Consider the following 24477-nt stretch of genomic DNA (forward strand, 5'->3'; position numbering starts at 1 on the left):
TACAGGGCGGACTTACAAAAAAGTACTTTGGCAGTGACATGGAATGATGGTATCAGGTAGTAATTCCGTGTTACTTTGATAAATACCATGGCACTGAATGATTACCATATCCATGTGCCATGGTATTTATATGGTACTCCGAAGTATTAGCATGGTATATATTAAAAATAATAAATTAATAAAATGACATGGCTCATAAAAAAAAAAAAAATAAATAAATAAAAATAAATAAATAAATAAATAATAAATGGTATTACCATGGTACAATCAGAAAAAAAGTCAAAAAAATTAAAAAAATAAATACATAAATTAAAATAAAATAAAATAAAATGCCATGTTTTTTTAAATGTATTTATTATTTAATGTTTTTATGTTTTTGTTGCTATCTACAGCAGACTTTCCAGAACATTCCATTACAGACTATAGTAACCATACAGATAATTACAATATATTGATATTACGTGAACATTGTGGTTATATGTGGTCCTAAGCAATGTATTAAACTTTTGCAATTAATTCAGCCTGCCAACATAAACACACAGATTCCATTAAAAATGATTATTATTATTATTTTAAATAATGTATAATTTTAGCTAGAGGTGTGTTTTTTTTTTTTTTTTTAACACATACATTTTATACTTTATACCTTACATTTAAGGAATATTCTGGTTTCAGTACAAGTTATGCTCAATCGACAGCATTTGTGGCATAATGTTGATTACAACAAACATAAATTCTGACTCGTCCCTCCTTTTCTTAAAAAAAAGAAGCAAAAATCGAGGTTACAGTTAGGCACTTACAATGGAAGTAAATGGGGCCAATTTTTGGAGAGTTTAAAGGCATAAATGTAAAGTTTATCATTTTATAAAAGCATTTACATTCATTTCTTTCTCTCTAAACACTCTATCCATTATTTGAGCTGTAATGTTGTTTAAATAATTTTTTGTACCACCGTTTTAGGGTTGCTGACATATATCGTCAAATCAAATCAAATCACTTTTATTGTCACACAACCATATACACAAGTGCAATAGTGTGTGAAATTCTTGGGTGCAGTTCCGAGCAACATAGCAGTCATGACAGTAACCAAGTTGTGAAATTGGCTATAACTTTACACAGAAATGGTTAGTAAGTGATTTTATCACACTAAAATCATGTTTACACACATATTGTTTATGTATTGTGGCTATACTTTTGAAAAATGTAGTATTTTAACATTCAAAAATTGGCCCCCATTCATTTCCATAAGTGCCTCACTGTAACCGAGATTTTTGTTTTTTTTTTAAAGAAAAGGAGGAACGAGTCTAAATTAATTTTTGTGGTAATCAACATTATGCCACAAATGCTGTCGATTAAGCTTAACTTGTATTGAACCCGGAATATACCTTTAAGATTAAAGTTTGAAAATCTTCCATTGACTAGCATTGATATGTTTGTTAAAACGTAACAGACAGCAATGGCATCATCGTAATGCATAATAGATTGCATTTGGGCTTGTTTCTACCATCTGTTTACATACTGAATTGTTGTGCTCCTTGCATATAGTTTAACATTTATAGCCGCCTTTACAATGCACAGTGACTACATGTTGATTCTGGCATGTTGCAAATTATCAAAGGTTGCATTTAATTTACACAGAGCCAAAACCCCTTTTGTGCCATGCATGCACTGATATTTCCTTCAGAAAATGTCAATCTGGTTTACATTTTGTATTATTATTTTTTTAGGTAAATACAAAATTATTTTTCAAAAGCCTTTCTGATATTAGAAGTTCAAACATGAAGTCACAAAGTCTCTCTAAGATCAAACAACCAAACTGAGAGGCATATCTGAGGCCAGTGATCGGCGTGTTCTCTTGATGTGTGAAGGGAACTCTTGGCTGGAATACCAATGGCTGGTCCTGACTCGAGCCCTCCCTCTCTCCATTCTGCTTTCCATTCCTCTGTTTCGAGAGCTCTCAGACACTTTTCCCCACATATGCTCTCTGTCTCTCCGGGGAATTGTAAGAGTGACAGATCCTACGGAAAACTGACAGGGCCCAGGTCCTCCGCTCCATTCTCCATTCACAGAAAAGAAATCATGCGATTAGCCAGTCACCGCTAATGAATCCCATGCCGGCCTGTCAGAGGGGAACTCATCACCCATCAGTGACATGGAGATTCTTCACCTGTCTGAAACATATCCACATTCTCTGCTCTCACACTGACAGAGAGATTGTTTATTTAGTTGGAGCTATAGAAATTTTCCTGCAAGGTAGGTGTTATGACTCACTTTCTCATGTTGTCTCCTCTTCCTCTCTCTCAAACACACACACAAACGGCAACTCAAACGCCCCCTTAAACAAATCTCCCGTCACTATCATTCTCTCTCTCTCTCTCTCTCTCTTTCCACCCCTCAACCCTTCTTTTACCCCAGAGAGCCTCCTAGTTATCATTATGCATCACTCAATCGCACTGAGGCTGTTTGCTCCTTTACTTGCCTGGAAGGCAACATATCATCCACTTGGCATGCACCCATAATTCAGAATTCTTCTGCAGCTATCAGACTGGAGGGTTCTCAGGGAAGAGATGTCATTACATGCCCCTTTTTTAAGTGTGATTAAAAGGCCTGCTTGGCTTTCTTGTGCATATGTGTATGTGATCTTGACATAAGCACACTCTGAGGTGACCAAATATTGACTACTCTACACAGTTCAAAAACATCTCTGTTTTCAGTTAGGGAGGTGTTTCCCAACCCTATTCCTGGAAGCTCATCAATGCTACATATTTTGGATGGGTCCATAATCTAACACATAATTTAAAGCTGTGCTATTTAAGATTTTTTGGTTAAAACTGAACAAATTGCCATTATTGTTTAAGGACCCAAACAATCAGTGTCCTTACCTTACCCTGATTCATTTTGGTAAGCCTATAAAAATAATTCATATTTTGAGCTGTGGGGTCGGATTTGGCGCGAAATCGCTGGCTTATGTCGTTCCTCTTTGCACCATGATGTCATGTCCTTAAACACAGGAAAGAAGTACCAGCTGTCACGTGTTCCATCTGAGGACGGTGTTCAGGTCAAACTCACAGTTCAGAACTGCATCGCTGCAGTCTGGATGTATTTTTATCTGTTATCTGTTTTGGCAAAGTTGTTTACCTGCTCTAATGCTTGGAAACAGTATGTTGTCTGGTAGGGGTAATGCTTTTATGAATCAAACATTACCCGTGTGTTTACCGATCGTGATCCGTTGTCAGGGGAAGTTACTGTGCATGTTTACTAATACGTTTGACTTTTAATATATTATGTATGACATTTAATAAAGTATATTTTATCCCCATTTTTGCTTATTTTATATTTTTAGTTTACAGTGTAGTTTAGTTTTAGTGTAATTAGGCTTACAGTTTCACCTGCTTTATCAACTGCCATGTTCATTTTTTCAATTTTTCGTTTTAGTTACAGTTTTAGTCTTTTGACGAAAATGTCTTTTAAAAATAGTCAATATTTCGCCATGTCATATTCATTCATTTTAGTCAGTTTTACTCTGACAAAAATAACATAACATTTTAGTCAACGAATATCTTTTACTTGATGATATAAAAAATGATGAACAAAAAAAGTGTCAAACTGTAGCAAACCAAACTTTTATCAAATATTCAGAATGTATAAACATTTTATAATGTAAACGTATCAAACATACATTATAAATGTACATAGGCCTACTGTCCTTGTTGTGAAAAACCTGAGCTCCTGAAATAAGGAATAGACAGAATTACACATATTCTGACGGGTCATTTAGTTCAAGTTCACGTGTTCGTTTGTTTCCTCTTCTATTTACAGATTCTCAAGATGTTTCTTCTGTTTATATCTTGCACTGTTAATATCTTGCAGTATACTGTAATTGTTATCGTCATATTTTCATCAACAGTATGCTTTAATAAAATAATTTAATTATCATCATGATATGTTCATTTTTTGTCTCGTCTTCATAATCGTTGACAAAATCAAAAAAAAAAATTTTCGTCAACTAACGTCAGTGATTTCGTTGACTAGATTAATAATGTAAAAGTAATGAAGTAATGAATATTTCAAATTAAAATGTACTGGTAACTGGTGGTGATTGAGGAGAGTCCCCTGTTCTCTGTGTAAAAGCACTTTGAGTGTAGTGTCAGAAAAGTGTACAATTCTTTCATGCAAAATATGTAAATAAGAGTGTTGTTTATCTTCATCAAAGCAAGTAATATTTAATTTTAAATGTTTAATCATATAACATAATAATATCAACATGAACATAGCACGTTATGACTCCGGCTATGAATATCTTCCAGTCATGAGCACACAGGTGTTGTCAAGGTAAACTCAAATCATTCCGCCAGAAGAGCAGTGTCGAAACATGATGGACATAAAATGTTCTTCTGCAAATTACTTGCAATTTTTAATTTCAACCTCAGATGTCACTAGAGAGCACAAAGTTACTAGTGCAGCTTTAAAGAAATATCCCACGTTCATTACGTTAAGCTCAATAAACAGGATTTGTTACATTACACTGATTACCACAAATAAATAAATGAATAAATAAAAAAATAATAATGAAAAAAAAAAAATACAAAAAAATAAAAAATAAATAAATAATCTGGGTTCCAGAAGCAAACTTACACTGTAAGTGAATGTGGACAATAAACGTTAAAATATTCACAATTTCAAAAGTATATCCACAATATACGTGTTAACATGATTTTAGTGTGATGAAATTGCTTACTAACCTTTTCTCTGTAAAGTTATAGCTAATTTTACAACTTCTTGCCATGACGATTTAATGTCAACAGACCCTAAAACACTAAAACGACTGTAAAAATGATGATTTAAACAACTTTGCAGCTCAAACAATACAATACAATATATATATATATATATATATATATATATATATATATATATATATATATATATATATATATATTATTTTTTATTTTTTATTTTTTTTACAGAATTAATTTAAGTGAATTTCACATGTCTGCCTGTAAGCCTCCAAAAAAATTGCCCCATTCACTTCCATTGTAAGTGCCTCACTGTAACCTAAACTGTTTTTTTTTTTTTTTTTTAAAGAAAAGGAGGGACGAGTCGAAATACATTTTTGTTGTAATCAACATTATGCCATCGAATTATGTTGATAGAGCTTAACTTGTATTGAACTCGGTATATTCCTCTGTATATTATTAAGCTGAAGTATGCAATTCCTAAGACCCTAGCGCCAACAAACTGAATTGAAAAAATACAGTTTGTTTTTAAAACATCTTTCTGAAAATGCCCCTGTCTTCCGTTGGTCATACAAAGAGATAGTCCTGCCCCCTAACTCACACCATTGGTTGAATATCATTGTTGGGCTGGGTCTAAGCAGGAAGCAAAATCTAAACAAACAGATACTTTTTCAAAGTGCCACAGAAAGAGTGCTTAAAGAACTGAACGAGGTTCCCTTTCGTAGGAACTCAAGCTGCGTAATTTTATTGGGACATGCCCTGAGTGTCACGTGGTCTGAAGCCCTTGTACAATCACGGCAATTTATTGGCTGGTGGCGCTTAAGTGACTCCCCTAGGGAGCTACGTCATGGGCTCCATAAAAGTGCTCGCTTTGTTGCCATTGAGTCAGATTTTCTTTTCTTCGGTGCACGATTTTGTGTAAGCCCGTGTTTGTTCCAGCGACTCACGTCGAAGCGAGGATTATTAATCCTCCCTTTTGAGTGGTGAACACGTAAGGACATTGTTTATACAGCGTAAGTTTCAGAGCAATTTTAATGTGTTTTTTATTCCCAAACATTACAAGGGTCAGACGGGGACAGCTGCACTTTTCGATGCGCGCAATTTCTCACCACAAGGTGTTATCCCCACTTGTTCCAATTACACGGCCTCCAGATTTGGAGCTCCATGTGTGGAAGCCATTTGGGATTTAGGCTTTGTGTCTGAGAAGTTTGGAGTGTGAACATCAGGTTCTTCCTCGTGTTTGTCACCCTCCCCCTGAGTGAAAGCGCAAGTCTCGTCAGACATGCTCTAAGGCCTAGATCAGCAGCCATTTTCTGATGAACAAAGCATGCAAAAAAGTTACCATGTCGCCATTAAAAAAAATGCTGTATGAGAGAATTCATCGTTTGCAGATAAGGAACAAATTGGCCCCTTTGTCCTTATTGTCTTTTTCTGTGTCATTCTGTGAGAATGCACATGAAAAGGCAATGGAGGAGCGGCCTCGGCCTTTCTCTCTCTCTCTCCCTTCCCCGTTCGAAGTGAACTGCTCATGGTGGAAGGGATCATGCATGGGCCGGTGAGCCCAGCCACAGAACGAGGGGTCTGGAATAAGAGAATATTCCCCAACGGAGTGATGGTGAACCAATGCGTGGAGTGCTTTGTCGGTGCCATTATTCTTTCGGGATTCTATCAGGAGATGCAATATATTTTAACTTGTTTGTTTTATCTTTCGCCTGTTCGTAGACCACACGTGCGTTCTTGTGAGACAAGAGTCATGCACTGCTATCTCTGCTCAATTTTTCTGTGGTGGCATGGATGTCGCTCTTTTCAGTCAGCTGTTGGATCTACACACGATGGTTTTGCAGTCCAACCAAGCGCATCATCTTCCTGCAGAAAATCTGACTCGATGGTGCCAAAGCAAGCACTTTTATGTAGCCCGTGATGTAGCTCCCTAGGGGCGTCACTTAAGCGCCACCATCCAATAAATTGCCGTGATTGTACAAGGGCTTCAGACCACATGACACTCAGGGCGTGTCCCATGCGATTATGCAGCGTCTCGTTCCCACTCAGGGAACCAGGGTTACGTTTCACACAACCAAGATGATTGTTAGATAAGGGAGACATTCAAAATGTAGTGTTGGGGGACCTCCAGGAGCAGGGTTGTAAAATACTTAAGGCTCTACATTTATCTTTGTATGTCAAAATTTTGTAAGCAAATAAAGTGTGGGCGGATGTTAAGCATATGAGACCCGCACAATTTTTTGCGAAACTCGCTGTGGCGATGGGGGCGTAGTCATGTATCTGTCTGGGGGAGAGAGGGAGTGGTGTGACTTGTCAAGATGGTTGACATAATTTCTAACAGCTGTTTCTTATTATAGTGATAGCGGAGAGACCCCTTAAAAGAGCCGAACACGCCAGAGGAAGGGAGAGAGAGAACGACACTAGAGTGTAGCAGCTGCCGTGTCTTACTGAGTGTTTTATGTTTGAGTGTTAGGAAACTGAAGACTTCTAGAAGTTTATGTTGACAGAGTTTTGTTACACTGAACTTAGGAAAGCACTGAGAAAAGTGCACATAAGAGTGTTGAAGGCAGAAAATAAAAGCCTACCTTAAGTGTGTCACTGCTCCCCGTCTCCTCCTTTCCATACCTGAACCCGTAGATCCCTTACATTCGCAAAATACTATTTCCCAAGCAGCCTCTTTTTTATATGGCACTCCTTGCTCTGGGAGAGTGAAGTTATAAAGTTTAAAATTCACAAAATTGTGAATATTCAGTGTAGCTATGTACAAAGCACTGCCCACAGAGAGGTCACTGCCAAACCGATCTACTTCCTATTGGCCTAACAGTGCGCCAAAATATATTTGGAATTACGAAAGTGAAATAAAGTGAACTTGGTGTCCACAAAGTCAGTGAACCATACTGTGGACATCGGAGATGGTCTGACATCTGAATTCATTTAAAGTGAACTCGTGCAACCCAAAATCATTTTTAACCGACCTGAAACTAATCTAGTGTCATCCACAGTCTGTCAGAAATTAAAAGCTTACGTTTCTTGCCCACATCATCGAAGCTGCACGGGCATTCTCTCCACTCACACACTCTGTTAACACAACGCTGCACTTGACAGAAACAGCAAAAGCAACTGATGATGCGCAGCAGATTTTGTGTAATTTACATAAAGAAAACATTGACCCACTGACTAGTCAACTAGCACACTTATTTTGTGGAAGACTTATCTACTAGTAAAAATTAGTAGTTGTGCATCCCTAGTTTCAGTACAGGTTATGCCATACTGTATGTTTCAACTCGCCTCAGATGTTACATTTCCAGATTTCCTCAGACATTTTTCCAACCTGTCAGCTAAAAAACAACTTTTAGATGGCATCTGATCATCTGTAGTTTATTTCTATCTTTGTGTCATGCTAGAGACAGTGCCTCTTCAGGTGGTAACGTGGAATGAATTCTTTGAAAAAGAGGTCAGGTATCCAGACTTAACTTTTCTTTGTGTCAAAAGTTTTGATTTCTCGCTCTCTCTCTCTCAGGGGATGGATGCACAGTGAGACAAGGGGAGGGAAGAGAGCTGGTCTGTTGTTTTCCTTTCACCCTCAGTTGGCTTGGCTCTTTTTCCTCACCTCACGGACTCGCTGTCAGACATTGACACTGAGCATAAAGGCTAAAGGCGGAGAGAGAAGGAGAGAGATATTGCATTTGATTCACTAAGGAAAGTTGGGGGAGCCAGGGGGCTCAATTACCACAGCTGCCTCTAAGTGCCTGTTTGTTATCCAATTGCCTCCTTAGCACAATTTTTAAGAAGGATAGTATGAGTACACATAATTAAAATTATTTTACATTTATCTCAATGAATTACACCCATGTTACTGCATGTTGCATCACTGGCCTGCAAGTGTTGCCTGAAACCTCAAGACCCCCACCACGTGTCAGAGTGTCTTATCTTTATCTAATTCTTATCTAATTTTTCACCCCATGGTTTAATTAAATGGCTCCTCGGAAAGATCTAAAAGTTATATCTAAAAGTGAAAATGTATTTAAAGGAGTGTTTTGCCCAAAAATGTAAATTCTGTCATCATTTAATATATTCATTTACTTTTTTTTATTATTTAATACATGTTTATTTATCTGTGTATTTGCATGTGAACTCTTCACAGCGGACGATGGATGTGGCGGCACACTACGGGGTCAGAGTGGTGTCATCACCAGTCCAAACTACCCGCAGGAGTATAACAACAATGCGGACTGCACCTGGACTGTGCTGGCTGAGCCAGGTGACACCATCGCTCTGGTCTTCTCTGACTTTCAGTTGGAAGAGGACTATGATGTTCTGGAGATAACCGGCACAGAAGGATCCTCCCAGTGGTGAGTGCCCAATCATGGTTTTGATTTCTGATAAATGAGGTCCACCTGAGGCTTCACTGAGGAAACCTACAAATATGGCTTGTGAAACCCAGTGCTAATGAGTGCAGGTGCTTGCTATAATGCTATGCCAGAAGCTTTTTTGTTTGTTTGTTTTTTTGCTCAGATGTTGCTCTTTCATGGCTTAGGAGACATAATCGAGACATTTCATTTATGTATTAAAGGGGTTATGACATGGATTTTATATTATTATTTGTATATGTTCGTTGAGATTAATTTATAATGTTAGTAACTTTTTTTGTACAAAATTTTTTACATTAATTTGTAAAACATGATCGTTTCCACCCTCATTTGGCCCTCTGTCAGAAACGCTCAGTTTTGGTGCTCCTTCTCCTTTAAGACTTGACAGTAAATGCCCACTGTTATTACTGGCTCTCTGTTCTTGACTGACCTGCTCTATCCGTGCCATCTTACTGCTCACCAATACTGGGAGGGCTATGGAAGTGATAAGGTAAAATAGATGTTGATGTGTTGTTGTGGAGGCAGTCAGATGCAGATGTCTACAGTGTGACATCACAATATGGGAGAAGTAGAGAACGAGTCGTTTTGGTAGCTTTGTTCCAACAAATGCTCTTTTTGCAATGAGGAGGAAGATTTGAGTTCTGAAACTTACAGGATGTTTATATAGTACAATGTCCTCTTGTATGCCAAAAGATCAAGGACAATTTTATTCCCCATGACCCCTTTAATTTAGACTAACATTTCTGGAAGTCAGAGTAAAAAACTTTTGATTGCAGACTTTGGAATCTTGGCAAATATTTAGACATGGTTGAGATATCTTCTGAAACTTTAGAGGAGACTGCTATGAGTTTGCTAGTGTCTTTTTCTCAGCAGGAAATGCTTATAAGCTGGAGACTTGAGAAAAAGTGTTGACCTAAATTATTTACCCCCCTGAAATGTAAAGAAATGTTAACCTTTCAGAATATAATTAATTTTACAACTTTGCACTTCATATTTATTTATATTTTAATGAACCTTTAATTTATCTGTTGTCCTTTCTTAGTATATTCATACATTTTATTTAATTTAATTCACAATTTACATTTCTATTCCAATGAGAGACCGCACTAGCCTGCATATCATAATTATCTGTCACAGTAGTCAAATTGACAAAAATTTTATCTGTTTATATTTTCCTGGTAATTTTATAAACATATGTCATTCCACAGTACATTTGATATATTGATATGATATAGCCAATATTTACATAAAAAAATAAAATAAAAAAAATAATAAAAAAAAAATAATAAAGGTTGCAAAGCCAGGTCTGTAGCAACTATTTTGTAACATGTCCCCCTTATTTATAGAAATACTTTAGGAAATTAAATATTATATTTATATTTTTAGGAACGTATACATTATATTTTAAGAGTGTTGGCAGCCATGCAAGGGAGAAGTTGTTGTCCGCATAAAATTGTGGCTATATTAAGACCCAGCGGAAGCCTCTGTCAACCAGTAGGCCCAGCAGTAGAGCCTAAGGAGGTACAGCCATCACATATTGCTTTTCAGGACTGCAGGGCAAACAATGTCAGGTTAATGACTCTAAGGTTACTATAAAATACAATTGTTTTGCTGATAATGAAAGTAATTATGCTATGTCACAATGTTGAATGGAGAGTAGTGCGTAATTTACTTTTGCATTGAAAAGTGCCATTTGCTCACTGTGTTTTAGATGAGGGCATGCACAGGTAGAGAGAGAGGGAATCCCCATATACCCAAGGATGGCTAAAAAGAAAATTGACATGCTTGGTGTGTTCTTTCTTGTTGTTTGTGTGTGTGTGTGTGTGTGTTTGTGTGTGTGTGTGTGTCAAATTATGGACAACATATTGGAATTATCTGTCAATGTTTTTAAAATCCGGAAAATGACTGAAATATTTCGGTATACAACCTCTTCACTCTCTCACAAACCCCCTAGACTTGCCTCTCGTTCCCCTATTTGGGAAACTCTGTTTTAATTAATCATATTGCTGTCTAGGAGAAGCACCTGAGATGTTAAAGAGAATATCTTTTGTGTGTTTTCTTTGCTATGGGATTGGCAATGGGAAGGTGTGCAATGAGAGAAAAGAGTTGCTCTGGTAAGGAAAGGAGACATGAGAGATTGCTTTGAACTGGTTCATAAGCAAAAAGGTGACATCTGGACCAAAATTGTTTGATAGATCTTTCTCTAGTATTGTGAAAACTTAAGGGAGAAGGGAGTGAATAAGAGAGAGAGAGAGAGAGAGAGAGAGAGAGAGAGAGAGAGAGAGAGAGAGTGCTAGTGTTTACACTTTTGATGGAAATTATCCTATGGATAGCTTACTTATAACTGTCTCTGCAAATACAGATGGTATAAGAAAATGTATTTAAAAAAAAAAATAAATAAAAAAAAAACATAATAATAATAATAATAATAAACGTTGTTATTTTTTGGTTTATTTATTTATGTTTTTATTTTTTTTTACAACCACTGGTAAACAAAATCAAATAAAATCAAATCACTTTTATTGCCACACAATAACAATAGTGTGTGAAATTCTTGGGTGCAGTTCCGAGCAACATAGTAGTCGTGACAGTGATGAAACATATACCAATCTACAATAAACATCAAATTTACACAACACAATTTAAAGTCTAATATACACATAATTACACACAACACAATATACAAATAATAATATACACTGTACAGTATACAATACACACAATATAGATACACATTATTCAATAAAAACATTCAGACATTCAGGCTGTTGGTTGATAGTCAGTTGCCAGTGTGTTATTAAGAGAATATAATTTATGACAGTCCAGTGTGAGATAATAAAACAATGGTAAGATCTCTCTTTGGAGATGCTTGTGGCACAGAAATTTTAACTTTTTTTTTTTTTTTTATCCTGTGAAGACTCGGAAGGCTTTAAACTAAAACATAATATCCGAACCAGGTCCCTTGAGAGAAAATGTCAAGCTAAATCACAAGTTTTTGTTGTAACTGTTAAGGCTAAATTACACTGCTCCAGCAAAGATGGTTGTTGGAGGTGTTTGTGTGACTGTGTGACAGTGACAAGTCTGAGTCCAACAAGTCCAACATTCTACACACAACAGCCAAATTTAGGCTGATTTGAAATGTTGGGGCAGTGTGAAATACCCTTAATATGTCAGCCTCTACTAAGTTAAGATTGACACAGTCTTCCCAATAAACTAGTGGCTAATTGGAGCAGCATGAAATACTTGGGGACTTTGTTTGAGACCATAGCAACTACTTTAACCGTTCAGACACATTCGGAACACTGAGGTAGAGAAGCTGACATGCAAATTAACACCTTACAGCTGTAAACCAATTAGAGAAGCCCTTTTCGAGTGGTGCAAAAAGCCTCCCTGCTGCTCTGGTCCAGCCTTAAACATGCGCTGGTCTTATTGAGCTGTGACACCCCACACAGATGCTGTGAAGCTTGGATGCTTGTCTGCTTCTCTGTCACACTCTCTGAGGGTCAGCAGAGGAGTACAGATAGTTCTGGGGAAAGGTTGTTCTTGCGATCAATAGACCCCACTTCTCTCTTGCCCTCATTTCTCTGTCCCTTCTGGTCCCCTATCTGCCACCATACATGGGGTCACAGCAGATCCCTTAATTAAAAAGGCAGTTAACAGAGGGTGAGGAGTGAGCAGACGGAGAGAGAGAGAATGGAGATGATGGTGTCGGTTGACCTTGGCATGTTCTAGAAGCCTCATGGAGTGTAAATAAAGCAGGAATGACCCATCCAGCACCATGTCACTAAATTTTGTGGGCAATTAACTAATGCAAATGCACCAAAACAAAGAAACAGAGTACAAGGAATGACAGTCACTGTCAAAAAAGGGCCAGTCACTGCAAAGCACCATATTGTAAGCAAGGACAGTTTGGCCTTGGATGAGTGAAAGAAGATTGCGGAAGATTGTTTATTTTTTATTTATTTATTTATATCTGCTAGAAGCATCAGTGATGTTATCTAAGGGTTGATTTAAATAGGTCATGCAATTTTCTTTTCTTCTTTGAAGTTTACATAGAGTGTTAGTAAATTTTTTGCACAATAAACAGTCATAATATAGTATTACATTACCCCTTTTTCTGGAGCTCTGTCTGAAACGCTCTGTTTCTGTGTTCTACCGCTTTAAGATACGGCTACTGTTATGATTGGCTAACATTATTGCAGCGCAAACACCCCTCTTGCCTCCGCGATCTTGTATCCTATTTAAATCATTTAATCGCAAATCAAATTGTTTTGGGGAATAATGCATTTCTTTGGTAAGTTACCATGTAATAAGCACGATCCGATATTGCAAGATATACAATATTGGAGTCATGATCGTGGTTCATTTTGCTATTAAAACGGCTGAGTATACAAGCACTTACATAAAAATTCCCTTCAGGAATTTCGTTTCAATTAGCCATGTTGGGATCCTTCAGAAGGCTATGCAGAGATGCTGTTTTGTGCAGGCCAGTCAAGTCAAGTCAAGTTATTTTTATTTGTATAGCGCTTTTCACAGCACACATTGTTTCGAAGCAGCTTTACAGAAAATCATGCTTTAACTGAAAATGAATCTGTAATACCTATAAATTCTAAGAGTCATCATTGTGTAATTTGATTAAATATGATTGTAAGTTGTGTATAAAAATAAATAAGTAAATAATAATTGCATTTAGAACCCCAGTGAGCAAGCCGAAGATGACTGTGGCAAGGAACACAAAACTCCATAAGATGTTGGTTTCAACATCTTCAACAACTTGACAGTTGCAGTCAAGTTCTTCCATATTGCACTTGGTAAACCATTTCTTTATGAAGCTCACTTTGTGCACAGGACCATTGTCATGCTGGAACAGACAAGGGCCCTTCCCAAAATATTGCCTCAAAATTAGAATCACACAATGTTTTAGAATGCAATTTTATGTATTAAGACTTTTCATCACTTAAATTACTGGTACAGAAGGGGGTGTCCATAGATGTTTGTCCACTTAGGCCCCGATTTGCTAAATGTTTGCGTGTATAAAAAACACGTGCAAACATGATTGCATGTGCAAAAAATTTCCAAGCTGGTCAACTAGCTGATATACAGTGCATCCGGAAAGTATTCACAGCGCTTCACTTTTTCCACATTTTGTTATGTTACAGCCTTATTCCAAAATGGATTAAATTCATTATTTTCCTCAAAATTCTACAAACAATACCCCATAATGACAAGGTGAAAGAAGTTTGTTTGAAATCTTTGCAAATTTATTAAAAATAAAAATGAAAAAAGTCACATGTACATAAGTATCCACAGCCTTTGCTCAATACTTTTTTGAAGCACCTTTGGCACCAATTACAACCTCAAGTCTTTCTGAGTATGATGCTACAAGCTTGGCACACCTATTTTTGGGCAGTTTCTCCCATTCTTCTTTGCAGGACCTCTCAAGCTCCATCAGGTTGGATGGGGAGCATCGGTGCACAACCATTTTCAGATCTCTCCAGAGATGTTCAATCGGGTTCAAGTCTGGGCTCTGGCTGGGCCACTCAAGACATTCACAGAGCTGTCCCCTAGCCACTCCTTTGTTATTTTGGCTGTGTGCTTAGGGTCGTTGTCCTGTTGGAAGATGAACCTTCACCCCAGTCTGAGGTCCAGAGCGCTCTGGAGCAGGTTTTCATCAAGGATGTCTCTGTACATTGCTGCATTAATCTTTCCCTTGATCCTGACTAGTCTCCCACTTCCTGCCACTGAAAAACATCCCCACAGCATGATGCTGCCACCACCATGCTTCACTGTAGGGATGGGATTGGCCAGGTGATGAGCAGTGCCTGGTTTCCTCCAGACATGACGCTTGCCATTATGGCCAAAGAGTTCAGTCTTTGTTTCTCATGGTTTGTGAGTCCTTCAGCTGCCTTTTGGCAAACTCCAGGCGGGCTGTCATGTGCCTTTTACTGAGGAGTGGCTTCCGTCTGGCCACTCTACCATACAGACCTGATTGGTGGAGTGCTGCAGAGATGGTTGTTCTTCTGGAAGTTTCTCCTCTCTCCACAGAGAAATGCTGGAGCTCTGTCAGAGTGACCATCGGGTTCTTGGTCACCTCCCTGACGAAGGCCCTTCTCCCCCGATCGCTCAGTTTGGCCAGGCAGCCAGCTCTAGGAAGAGTCCTGGTGGTTCCAAACTTCTTCCATTTATGGATGATGGAGGCCACTGTGCTCACTGGGACCTTCAATGCTGCAGACATTTTTCTGTACCCTTCCCCAGATCTGTGCCTTGATACAATCCTGTCTTGGAGGTCTACAGACAATTCCTTGGACTTCATGGCTTGGTTTGTGCTCTGACATGCACTGTTAACTGTGGGACCTTATATAGACAGGTGTGTGCCTTTCCAAATCATGTCCAATCAACTGAATTTACCACAGGTGGACTCCAGTCAAGTTGTAGAAACATCCCAAGGATGATCAGTGGAAACAGGATGCACCTGAGGTTTTTTTATTTTTAATAAATTTGCAAAGATTTCAAACAAACTTCTTTCACCTTGTCATTATGGGGTATTGTTTGTAGAATTTTGAGGAAAATAATGAATTTAATCCATTTTGGAATAAGGCTGTAACATAAAAAAAATATGGAAAAAGTGAAGCGCTGTGAATACTTTCCGGATGCACTGTAACTAGTCTTATGAGGACTGTGTCGTTCAGATGCGCAAAATAGCACGTCTTCGTAATTTTTGCACATTTTCCCAAAATGAATATGCAGTTAAGAGGCGTGCCTCCAAATGAGCAGAAAAAAGGGCGGTGTCGATACAAATGAATTCAATTGATCCTGCAAAGTGATTTATCAAGCCTGAAAGTCATTTCAGAAACACAAACTGCAAGAGCAAATTAATACAAATGAAAGGCAGGTTTTAGTCTGATTTGCACTGTGTATCATGCTGTCATTGTGGCAAAACAGAGACTTTAAAAATGCAGAATACATAGAAAACCCATTTTTGATACACATTAATGTGATATAAAATTATTCTTTCATAAAATTAAAATAAAGATATCTTTATTTGGTTATTTTAGAACTTGAAATCATAACTGATAACATAGGTCTTCTGATGATCATTCAACTCTAAATTCTAAGATAAAAAAAAAAAAAAGACTACTAACAATTGATGCCCAAAGTATGTCATATTTCAATGTTTTAAACATTATTTTTAACTGGCAAAATATTCTAAGTTGCTTTTCTCTCCAGTGTTCGATCGAAGTGGGTCGGTGCGCCTGATAGACCCACACCAAACAGATGTGTCTTTCCCCCTGCGAAACAAGTTGTGGGCGTTCCTTCTCTCTCGTGAAGCCTCCCATGTCTCCCGAGTGCAACTTCACCATGGTCAAGATATCTGCGGTTTGAAATTCAGATTCTGTTTTAGAATGCACCAGTGGTGCGATGGCTTAACATGTACATAATACTGTATTTTATTTTCTTTGTTGAATTATAAATTGAAGCGATTTTTTCCTCCACTCCGTAATCGTTCTGATACATTTCAAGAGAAGAGTGTAATACAGGTTTTCTCATCAACTGCACTACACTTGCTAAATATTGAATAAATATTGAATAAAAAAATAAAATGGGATCTAGTGAGAGCCGTAATGTAGGTGCACATGCATTTGGTGCAATTATCCCACGCAAAAGTCTCCCTTTGGACGGTGTGTCTAAAATATTTGCACATGTAGTTATTTGCATGGTTTTTCTTAGTAAATCACCTGCAACACGCCCAAGACGTGCACACGCAATTTCATAGATTGCCCAAGCAAATTAGTACCCGTTATTTGGGAGCTTAGTAAATTGAGCCTTAGTGTATTATTTGTAGCTGGCAGTCTGGATAGAACTGAGTAGGATGATTTACAGATGTGGATACAAGGATGTAAAAGTTGCATTACTCTGATAAACAGTGGTCCCACATATGACGTGATCAACAATTTAGACAGATACTCATGCCCCTGGAAGGAATGAAGTCAAAGGCTGAATGAATAAATCAATTTGCAAGCGATCGGGGAGAAAAACAGTGCTGCTCCTTTTCAGGACCTGTTTCTATCACACTGAGCATTTGATTGGCATGAGACGTGTCTGTATCCTGCGCAAGGGCCAGCAAACAACATTGGACACTCAGTCAGCTGCTGGCATATATTGAGCAGGGCAGCAGGGTTAGCCATAAATCACTCCGAAGAGCCCCTCATTCCCTCTTTATCTCCTTTAGCACTGTGCCACTGAACAGCAGTAACATTAACATAGCATAATGTGTATCCCACTTGATAAATATAACTGTTTGCCCAACACCACAAGAAGCAGATTTCTGCACATGATGAATCCAGCCATTAACGATTCATGGGTCTGTAGCTGCGTCTAAATTAACTAATTGGATCTAATTGCCACCTCTCAACTGTCTTGTCTAATGTTAGACATTAAAGGAATAGTCCACCCAAAAATGAAAATTCTCTCATTATAAATGTTTAAATTATCGACTTGTTTCTTACATAAACATATCGATTCGCTTCAGAAGACATTCATTGATCGACTGGAGTCATGCGCATTAAGCTTATGCTGCCTAAATGTAACTTTTGGACCGTCAAAGTGCTGGCACCTGTTTATTTGCATTATAAGGACCTGACAGAGCTTCTTCTAAAAATCTTTATTATGTGTTCTGCTGAAGAAAGACAGTCATACACATCTGGGATGGCATCAGGGTAAGTGAATAATGAGAGAATTTTCATTTTTGTATAAACTATTCCTTTAAGCTCATAATATAATTTAAAACATTATACAGTATATACATATATCAGAATCAGAATCAGCTTTATTGCCAAGTATGCTTACACAAACAAGGAATTTGTCTTGGTGACAGGAGCTTCCAGTGTACAACAATACAAAAACAGTTCAAAAACAGCAGCAAGACATAGATAATAATAAAAAATAAAAAATAGTTATACACATGCGTACATACACACACAGACACACACATATATACATACATACACACATACACATACGTAGTGCATTCTAATACAAATCTGTTATCTGTTATGTACAGTGCAATACAAATCTGTTATATACAGTGCAAATGTTTGTTTTGTTTTTTTGTTTGTTTTGTTTTTTCTTCAGAGGAATGAAATGGCAGAAGAGGTTGGATAAATATATATATATATAAAAAAGACTAAACTGTGTATTGCGCACAGTTATTACTCAATGGGGCAATTTAACTGTTCGTGAGATGGATAGCCTGATGGAAAAAACTGTTCCTGTGCCTGACGGTTCTGGTGCTCAGAGCTCTGAAGCGTCGGCCAGAAGGCAACAGTTCAAAAAGGTATTGGGCAGGGTGAATGGGGTCCAGAGTGATTTTTCCAGCCTTTTTCCTCACTCTGGAAGTGTATAGTTCTTGAAGGGGGGGCAGGGGGCAACCAATAATCCTCTCAGCAGTCCGAATTGTCCTTTGTAGTCTTCTGATGTCTGATTTCATAGCTGAACCAAACCAGACAGTTATTGAAGTGCAGAGGATGGACTCAATGACCGCTGAGTAGAACTGTATCAGCAGCGCCTGTGGCAGGTTGAACTTCCTCAGCTGGCGAAGGAAGTACAACCTCTGCTGGGCCTTTTTCACAGTGGAGTCAATGTGTGTCTCCCACTTCAGGTCCTGTGAGATGGTAGTGCCCAGGAACCTGAATGACTCCACTGCTGCCACAGTGCCCTTTAGAGGGGGGTCAGTGTTGGGGTGTTCCTCCTAAAGTCCACAATCATCTCCACCGTTTTGAGCATGTTCAGCTCAAGGTTGTTTTGACTGCACCAGACAGCCAGCTGTTCAACCTCCCTTCTGTATGCAGACTCATTGTCATCTCGGATGAGGCCGATGACAGTGGTGTCATCTGCAAACTTCAGGAGCTTGACAGAGGGGTCCTTGGAGATACGGTCACTGGCGTAGAGGTAGAAGAGTTGTGGAGAGAGCACACATCCCTGGGGGGCACCAGTGCTGATTGTATAGGTGCTGGAAGTGAGTTTCCCCTGTCTCACAAGCTACTGCCTGTCCGTCAGAAAGCTGGTAATCCACTGACAGATAGACATGGGAACAGAGAGTTGGTGTAGTTTATTTTGGAGTATAGCTGGGATGATGGTGTTGAAAGCCGAATTGAAGTCCACAAAAAGGATCCTTGCATATGTCCCTGGTCTGTCCAGATGTTGCAGGATATGATGCAATCCCATGTTGACTGCATCATCCACAGACCTGTTTGCTCGCTAAGCAAATTGAAGGGGATCTAGAAAGGGTCCAGTGATATTCTTCAGATGGGCCAACACCAGTCTCTCAGATGATTTCATGACCACAGACATCAGGGCGAAAGGTCTGTAGTCATTAAGTCCTGTGATTTTTGGTTTCTTTGGGACAGGTATAATGATTGAGTGTTTGAAGCAGCATGGGACTTCACACTGCTTCAGTGATCTATTGAAGATCTGTGTGAAGATGGAGGCCAGCTGGTTAGCACAGGATTGAAGACACGCTGGTGAGACCCCATATGGGACTGAAGCTTTCCTTGTCTTTTGTTTCTAAAAGACGCGGCTCACATCATCTTCCCAGATCTTAAGTGCAGGTTGAGTAGCGGGGGGGGGGGGGGGGGGGTTGCAGGAGGTGTTGGTGTTTGTGTGAAGTGAAGGTAAGAGTGGGTGTGGGGTGTGAGATTGGGCCTTTCAAATCTGCAGTAGAACACATTCAGGTCGTCAGCCAGTTGTTGGTCCACCACAGGGTTGGGGGTAGGAGTCCTGTAATTTGTGAGTTGTTTCATGCCACTCCACAATGATGCAGGGTTGTTAGCTGAAAACTTGTTTTTCAGCTTCTCAGAGTATCTTCTTTTAGCCACTCGGATTTCCTTGTTCAGTGTGTTCCTGGCCTGATTGTACAAGACTTTATCTCCACCCCTGTAAGCATCCTCTTTGGCCTGACGAAGCTGTCTGAGCTCTGCTGTAAACCACGGTTTGTCGTTGTTGAACTTTAAATAAGTACTAGTAGGAATGCACATATCCTCACAGAAACTGATATATGATGTAACAGTATCTGTGAGCTCATCCAGGTCTGTGGCTGCAGCCTCAAAAACACTCCAATCCATGCAATCGAAGCAGGCTTGTAGTTCCCGCTCTGCTTCATTGGTCCATCTCTTTACAATCCTTATTACTGGCTTGGTTGATTTTAATTTCTGCCTGTAGGTTGGAAGAAGATGAACCAGACAGTGATCAGAGAGTCCCAAAGCTGCTCTAGGGACAGAGCGATATGCATCCTTTATTGTTGTGTAGCAATGATCCAGTATGTTCCTGTCTCTGTTGGGGCGTGTAATGTGCTGTTTGTGTTTGGGCAGTTCACGTGTGAGATTTGCTTTGTTAAAATCCCCAAGAATAATAATAACTGAGTCCGGGTATTGTTGTTCCGTGTCTGTGATTTGATCAGACAGCTGTTGCAGCGCCGCATTCAAACACGCGTTTGGCGCGATATACACACTCATCAGAATAAACGAGGAAAACTCCTGTGACGAGTAGGAAGGCTTAAAGTTAATAAAGAGTGCTTCCAAAGTAGGACAGCACATCCTCTTTAACGTTGTTACATCTGTACACCAACTTTCATTGATCTAAAAGCATGTTCCACTGCCTCTCGTTTTCCCCATTAACTCCGCGATGCGATCCGCTCTGAACAGCTGGAAGCCCAGCAGATGTAACACGCTGTCCGGAATGGCTTACTCAGCCAGGTTTCTGTGAAGCACAAGGCAGCAGAGGTTGAAAAGTCCTTGTTTGTGTGGGTGAGGAGATGTAGTTTGTCCATTTTGTTAGGAAGAGAGCGGAGATTCTCAAGATCAATGCTCGGGAGCGTTGTTCGAAAGCCCCACTGACGGAGTTTGACCAGCACACCGGCTCATCTTCCTCGCCCGCGTCTCCTGAACAACAAAGCCGCGCCTCCAACTACAATGTCTAGCAAAACGTCTGAATATTCAAAAACCGGGAAAAGACTGTCTGGGATAAGCTGTTTAATGTTCAGCAGTTCGTCTCCAGTAAAACTGACTGGAAAAAGATTACTAAACACAGGACAAACAAACAAAAACAACAAAACAATAGGAGCGCTCCACACCGAGGCAGCCATCCATGGCGCCATCATATATATGTACATATGTACACACACACACACACACACACACACACACACACACACACAAACACACACACACACACACATATATATATATATATATATATATATATATATATATATATATATATATATATATAGTATTTCTGCCAACTGGATACAAATACAAAAATGAGAATTATATATATTTTTTATGTGATTTTATCTAAAATCACATTATTACTTGTATATAATGTGTATAATTTACTGTATATACGGTAAAAAAATACTATATTTAGTGTTCTGTATAAATAAATATTACGTAAATGGCATTCCCATGGCCATGTTTAGTAATGTGGCCTTTACATCCTTGTATCCACATCTGTAAATCATCCTACTCAGTTCTATCCAGACTGCCATCTACAAATAATACACTATGTAGACAAACATCTATGGACACCCCCTTCTAATTAACAGGTTTGGCTGTACCAGTAATTTCATGATGAATAGTCTTAAGTAAAACATTATATTAGCTGCATTCCCATGACCCTCTAAAGTAAAGCACAGAGATGCAGAGAAGCTAGCAGAGACATACCACTGCCTTTAAAATGAATGGGAGAAATTGGAATGGCCATCACATATATATCACACATGTCATGCAGTGCAATTTTCCCCAACCCAACTCAAAGGTTCAGCCTTATTCCAACCAGTGTTTTGAACTCACACAGCAATGAATAGAATGTCAGAATCTAATGTTCCAACCCTCACCTATTGTCACAAGCTTTGAGTAGTGACCGAAAGAATAAGATTGTGAATACAAGCGGCCAAAATGAGTTTTCTTCACAGAGAGGCGGTGCTCACCCTAAGGGATAGGGTGCAAAGCTTTGACATCCATGAGGGGCTCGGAGTAGAACTGTTGCTCCTCCACTTTAAAAGGAGACAGTTGAGGTGGTTCAACATTTTAAACATTTTAAATGAAACACATGCATTAACACAGTTATTGTGACAGCTCTAAGAATACAATCTGTTGAATAATTTTCATATTAAGAAAATTAACATCTTTAAAATATCAAAATCCCATATACACTTTGTCAAAACTGACTTCTTGAAAAGGCTTTGTCAAATGTAGGATTTTTAGCACAAAGTTCCCATCCCACACATATAATTTTATGATATTCAGCACTTCAGAGATCCTTAAGTCTTTGTTTTTGCAAAGATCTAAGGCAGTCAATCCTCCGGATAACCTCTCCCTGACCTCTTATTACTCAGTAGGGTAGGGAGCAGAGAAAAGCCCGCTATGCCCAGGGCACCTAAACACGGCCATAAGAACTGTTTGTTATTTATGCCTCTAAACAACACTTTGTTCCCCTTCTGTCACTCACTCGACGATGCGTCGATGTAGTGACACTAGAGGTCGATATTGAGAGCCCGAGACACCTTCAGATCTTTGAGAAAAGGCCAATGAGAATTGGCGAGTAGAATTTGCATGCCACTCCCCCCGACATACGGGTATAAAAGGGAGGCTGGAATGCGGATTCATTCAGATTTTTTCTTCGGAGACGAGCGGTTGTATTTCAGCGAGCTGAATACTACTACTGATCCATTCACCTCTTCAGAAGCGTGTGCTGTTGGATATACAGTGCATTCCAGCAGCTTTCTCTCCACTCTGCACTCCACTGCAGACTACGCCCCTGGGCGCTTCGACAGCGCTTTAAAAGAGTTTATTTCCTCTAAAGAGTATATTTCCTCTATTAGAGCAGGCACAGTGACATTGAACGTGTTTTTAAAGACGCGTCTTTTTAAAGATGCCCTTCTTTAAAGGGCTGACACGGAGCTGACCGCCATGCTTGCCTGGGCCGCCGTGAGTGTTGGGCTTGAATGGAACCCTCCACCCGCCCCTGAGCACTCGCGGATTGACAACTGGTTTCTGGGTTCGGCGCGGCGCTCGCGGCCACGCCCCCCTCCAGTCCCCTTGTTCCCGGAAGTGCACGACAAGCTGATGCGATCGTGGAGGGCACCTTTCGCTACCCGAACCCGATCCTTCAGTTTGTTTGCTCTCACTACCCTCGACGGTGGGGTGGCTGAGGGTTATGCCGCAATACCCCAGGTGGATAAGGTGATTGCGGCACACCTGTGCCCGCTGAGCGCCACCACCTGGTGGAGTCGCCTGGCACTCCCTTTCCGAGCCTGTTGGACGACGTTGTCTCTGGCGACTAAAGCCTACAGCGCTGCCGGTCAGGCCGCCTCCACCCTGCACGCCATGGCCCTCTTACAGGTCCATCAGGCCAAGGCGTTCAAAGAGCTACACGAGGGTAGTTCTGATCCCGGTGTGCTACAAGAGCTGCACTCGGAAACCGATCTTGCCCGCCATGTGACTAAGGTCACAGCACGCGTACTCGGGCAGATGATGTCCATGCTTGTGGTCCAGAAGCGCCACCTGTGGCTGAACCAGGTCAAGATGAGGGACGTGGACAAGGTGCAGTTCTTTAATGCGCCCATCTCCCAGGTCGGCCTCTTCGGCGACACCATAGAGGACTTCGCCCAGCAGTTCTTGGCGGTGAAGCAACAGACAGAGCCCATTCAGCACATCTTGCCCCGACGCAGCTCAAGAGTTCGCACCCCATCTGACACAAACTCAACCGGCTCCATCCTAGCCCCCGGCCCTGGCATAGAGCCCCCTGCAGGAGAGGGACACCCCCCACTTCTTGGCCGGCCGCGAAGGCCCCCAGGAGGGCTCCCAAGTGCCCCTGAGATGGGACACCCAAGGATCGAGACGTCTGTGGGAACTCCGGAGCTGGTAGCCAGACCATTCCGTCCCCCGGTGGAGGGCCAGGAGGAAAATCTTTTGTTCCCTATTTCTTTTCTGTTCACCCACATTGTCAAAAAAAAGAGCAGTTTCCTCTCTCCTCGGGTCACACCGCCAGTGCTCACGGTTGCCATCCCCATGGCTACCGGACACCGAGCACCTGCAGCCTGAGCCTCACGAACGCGGCCCCCCACCTTCACGTGCCCCGCTGCATCACACAAACCACACCCCCAGCCGGCCGGTGGTGACAAGTCTCGCGGACGGTCCAAGAGGTCCTCCTCAGTCGCCGGCCTGCCTCGGGTTGGAGCACCGCTCCCCGACGCGGCACTCCCTGCTCCCCCGCGCTGGCTGGCCAGAACCATCCGACTTGGCTATGCAATTCAATTCACCAGGCGCCCGCCTTGGTTCCGAGGAGTTCTCTTCACGTCAGTGAAGGACAAG

The 24477-nt window shown here is 40.2% G+C and overlaps 1 protein-coding gene across 1 annotated transcript in view; it reads left to right on the forward strand.

The window, feature by feature from the left end:
- Window positions 1–24477, forward strand: part of LOC127420803 (CUB and sushi domain-containing protein 2-like) — a 491575-nt gene that overhangs the window by 145656 nt on the left and 321442 nt on the right. Inside the window, exon 5 of the mRNA XM_051663350.1 lies at window positions 8881–9088. Coding sequence (XP_051519310.1) covers window positions 8881–9088 — 208 coding nt within the window. The remainder of the gene's footprint in view (window positions 1–8880; window positions 9089–24477) is intronic.

This window comes from Myxocyprinus asiaticus, chromosome 30, assembly GCF_019703515.2.
Source record: "Myxocyprinus asiaticus isolate MX2 ecotype Aquarium Trade chromosome 30, UBuf_Myxa_2, whole genome shotgun sequence".
In the NCBI taxonomy this organism is placed as follows: Eukaryota; Metazoa; Chordata; class Actinopteri; order Cypriniformes; family Catostomidae; genus Myxocyprinus; species Myxocyprinus asiaticus.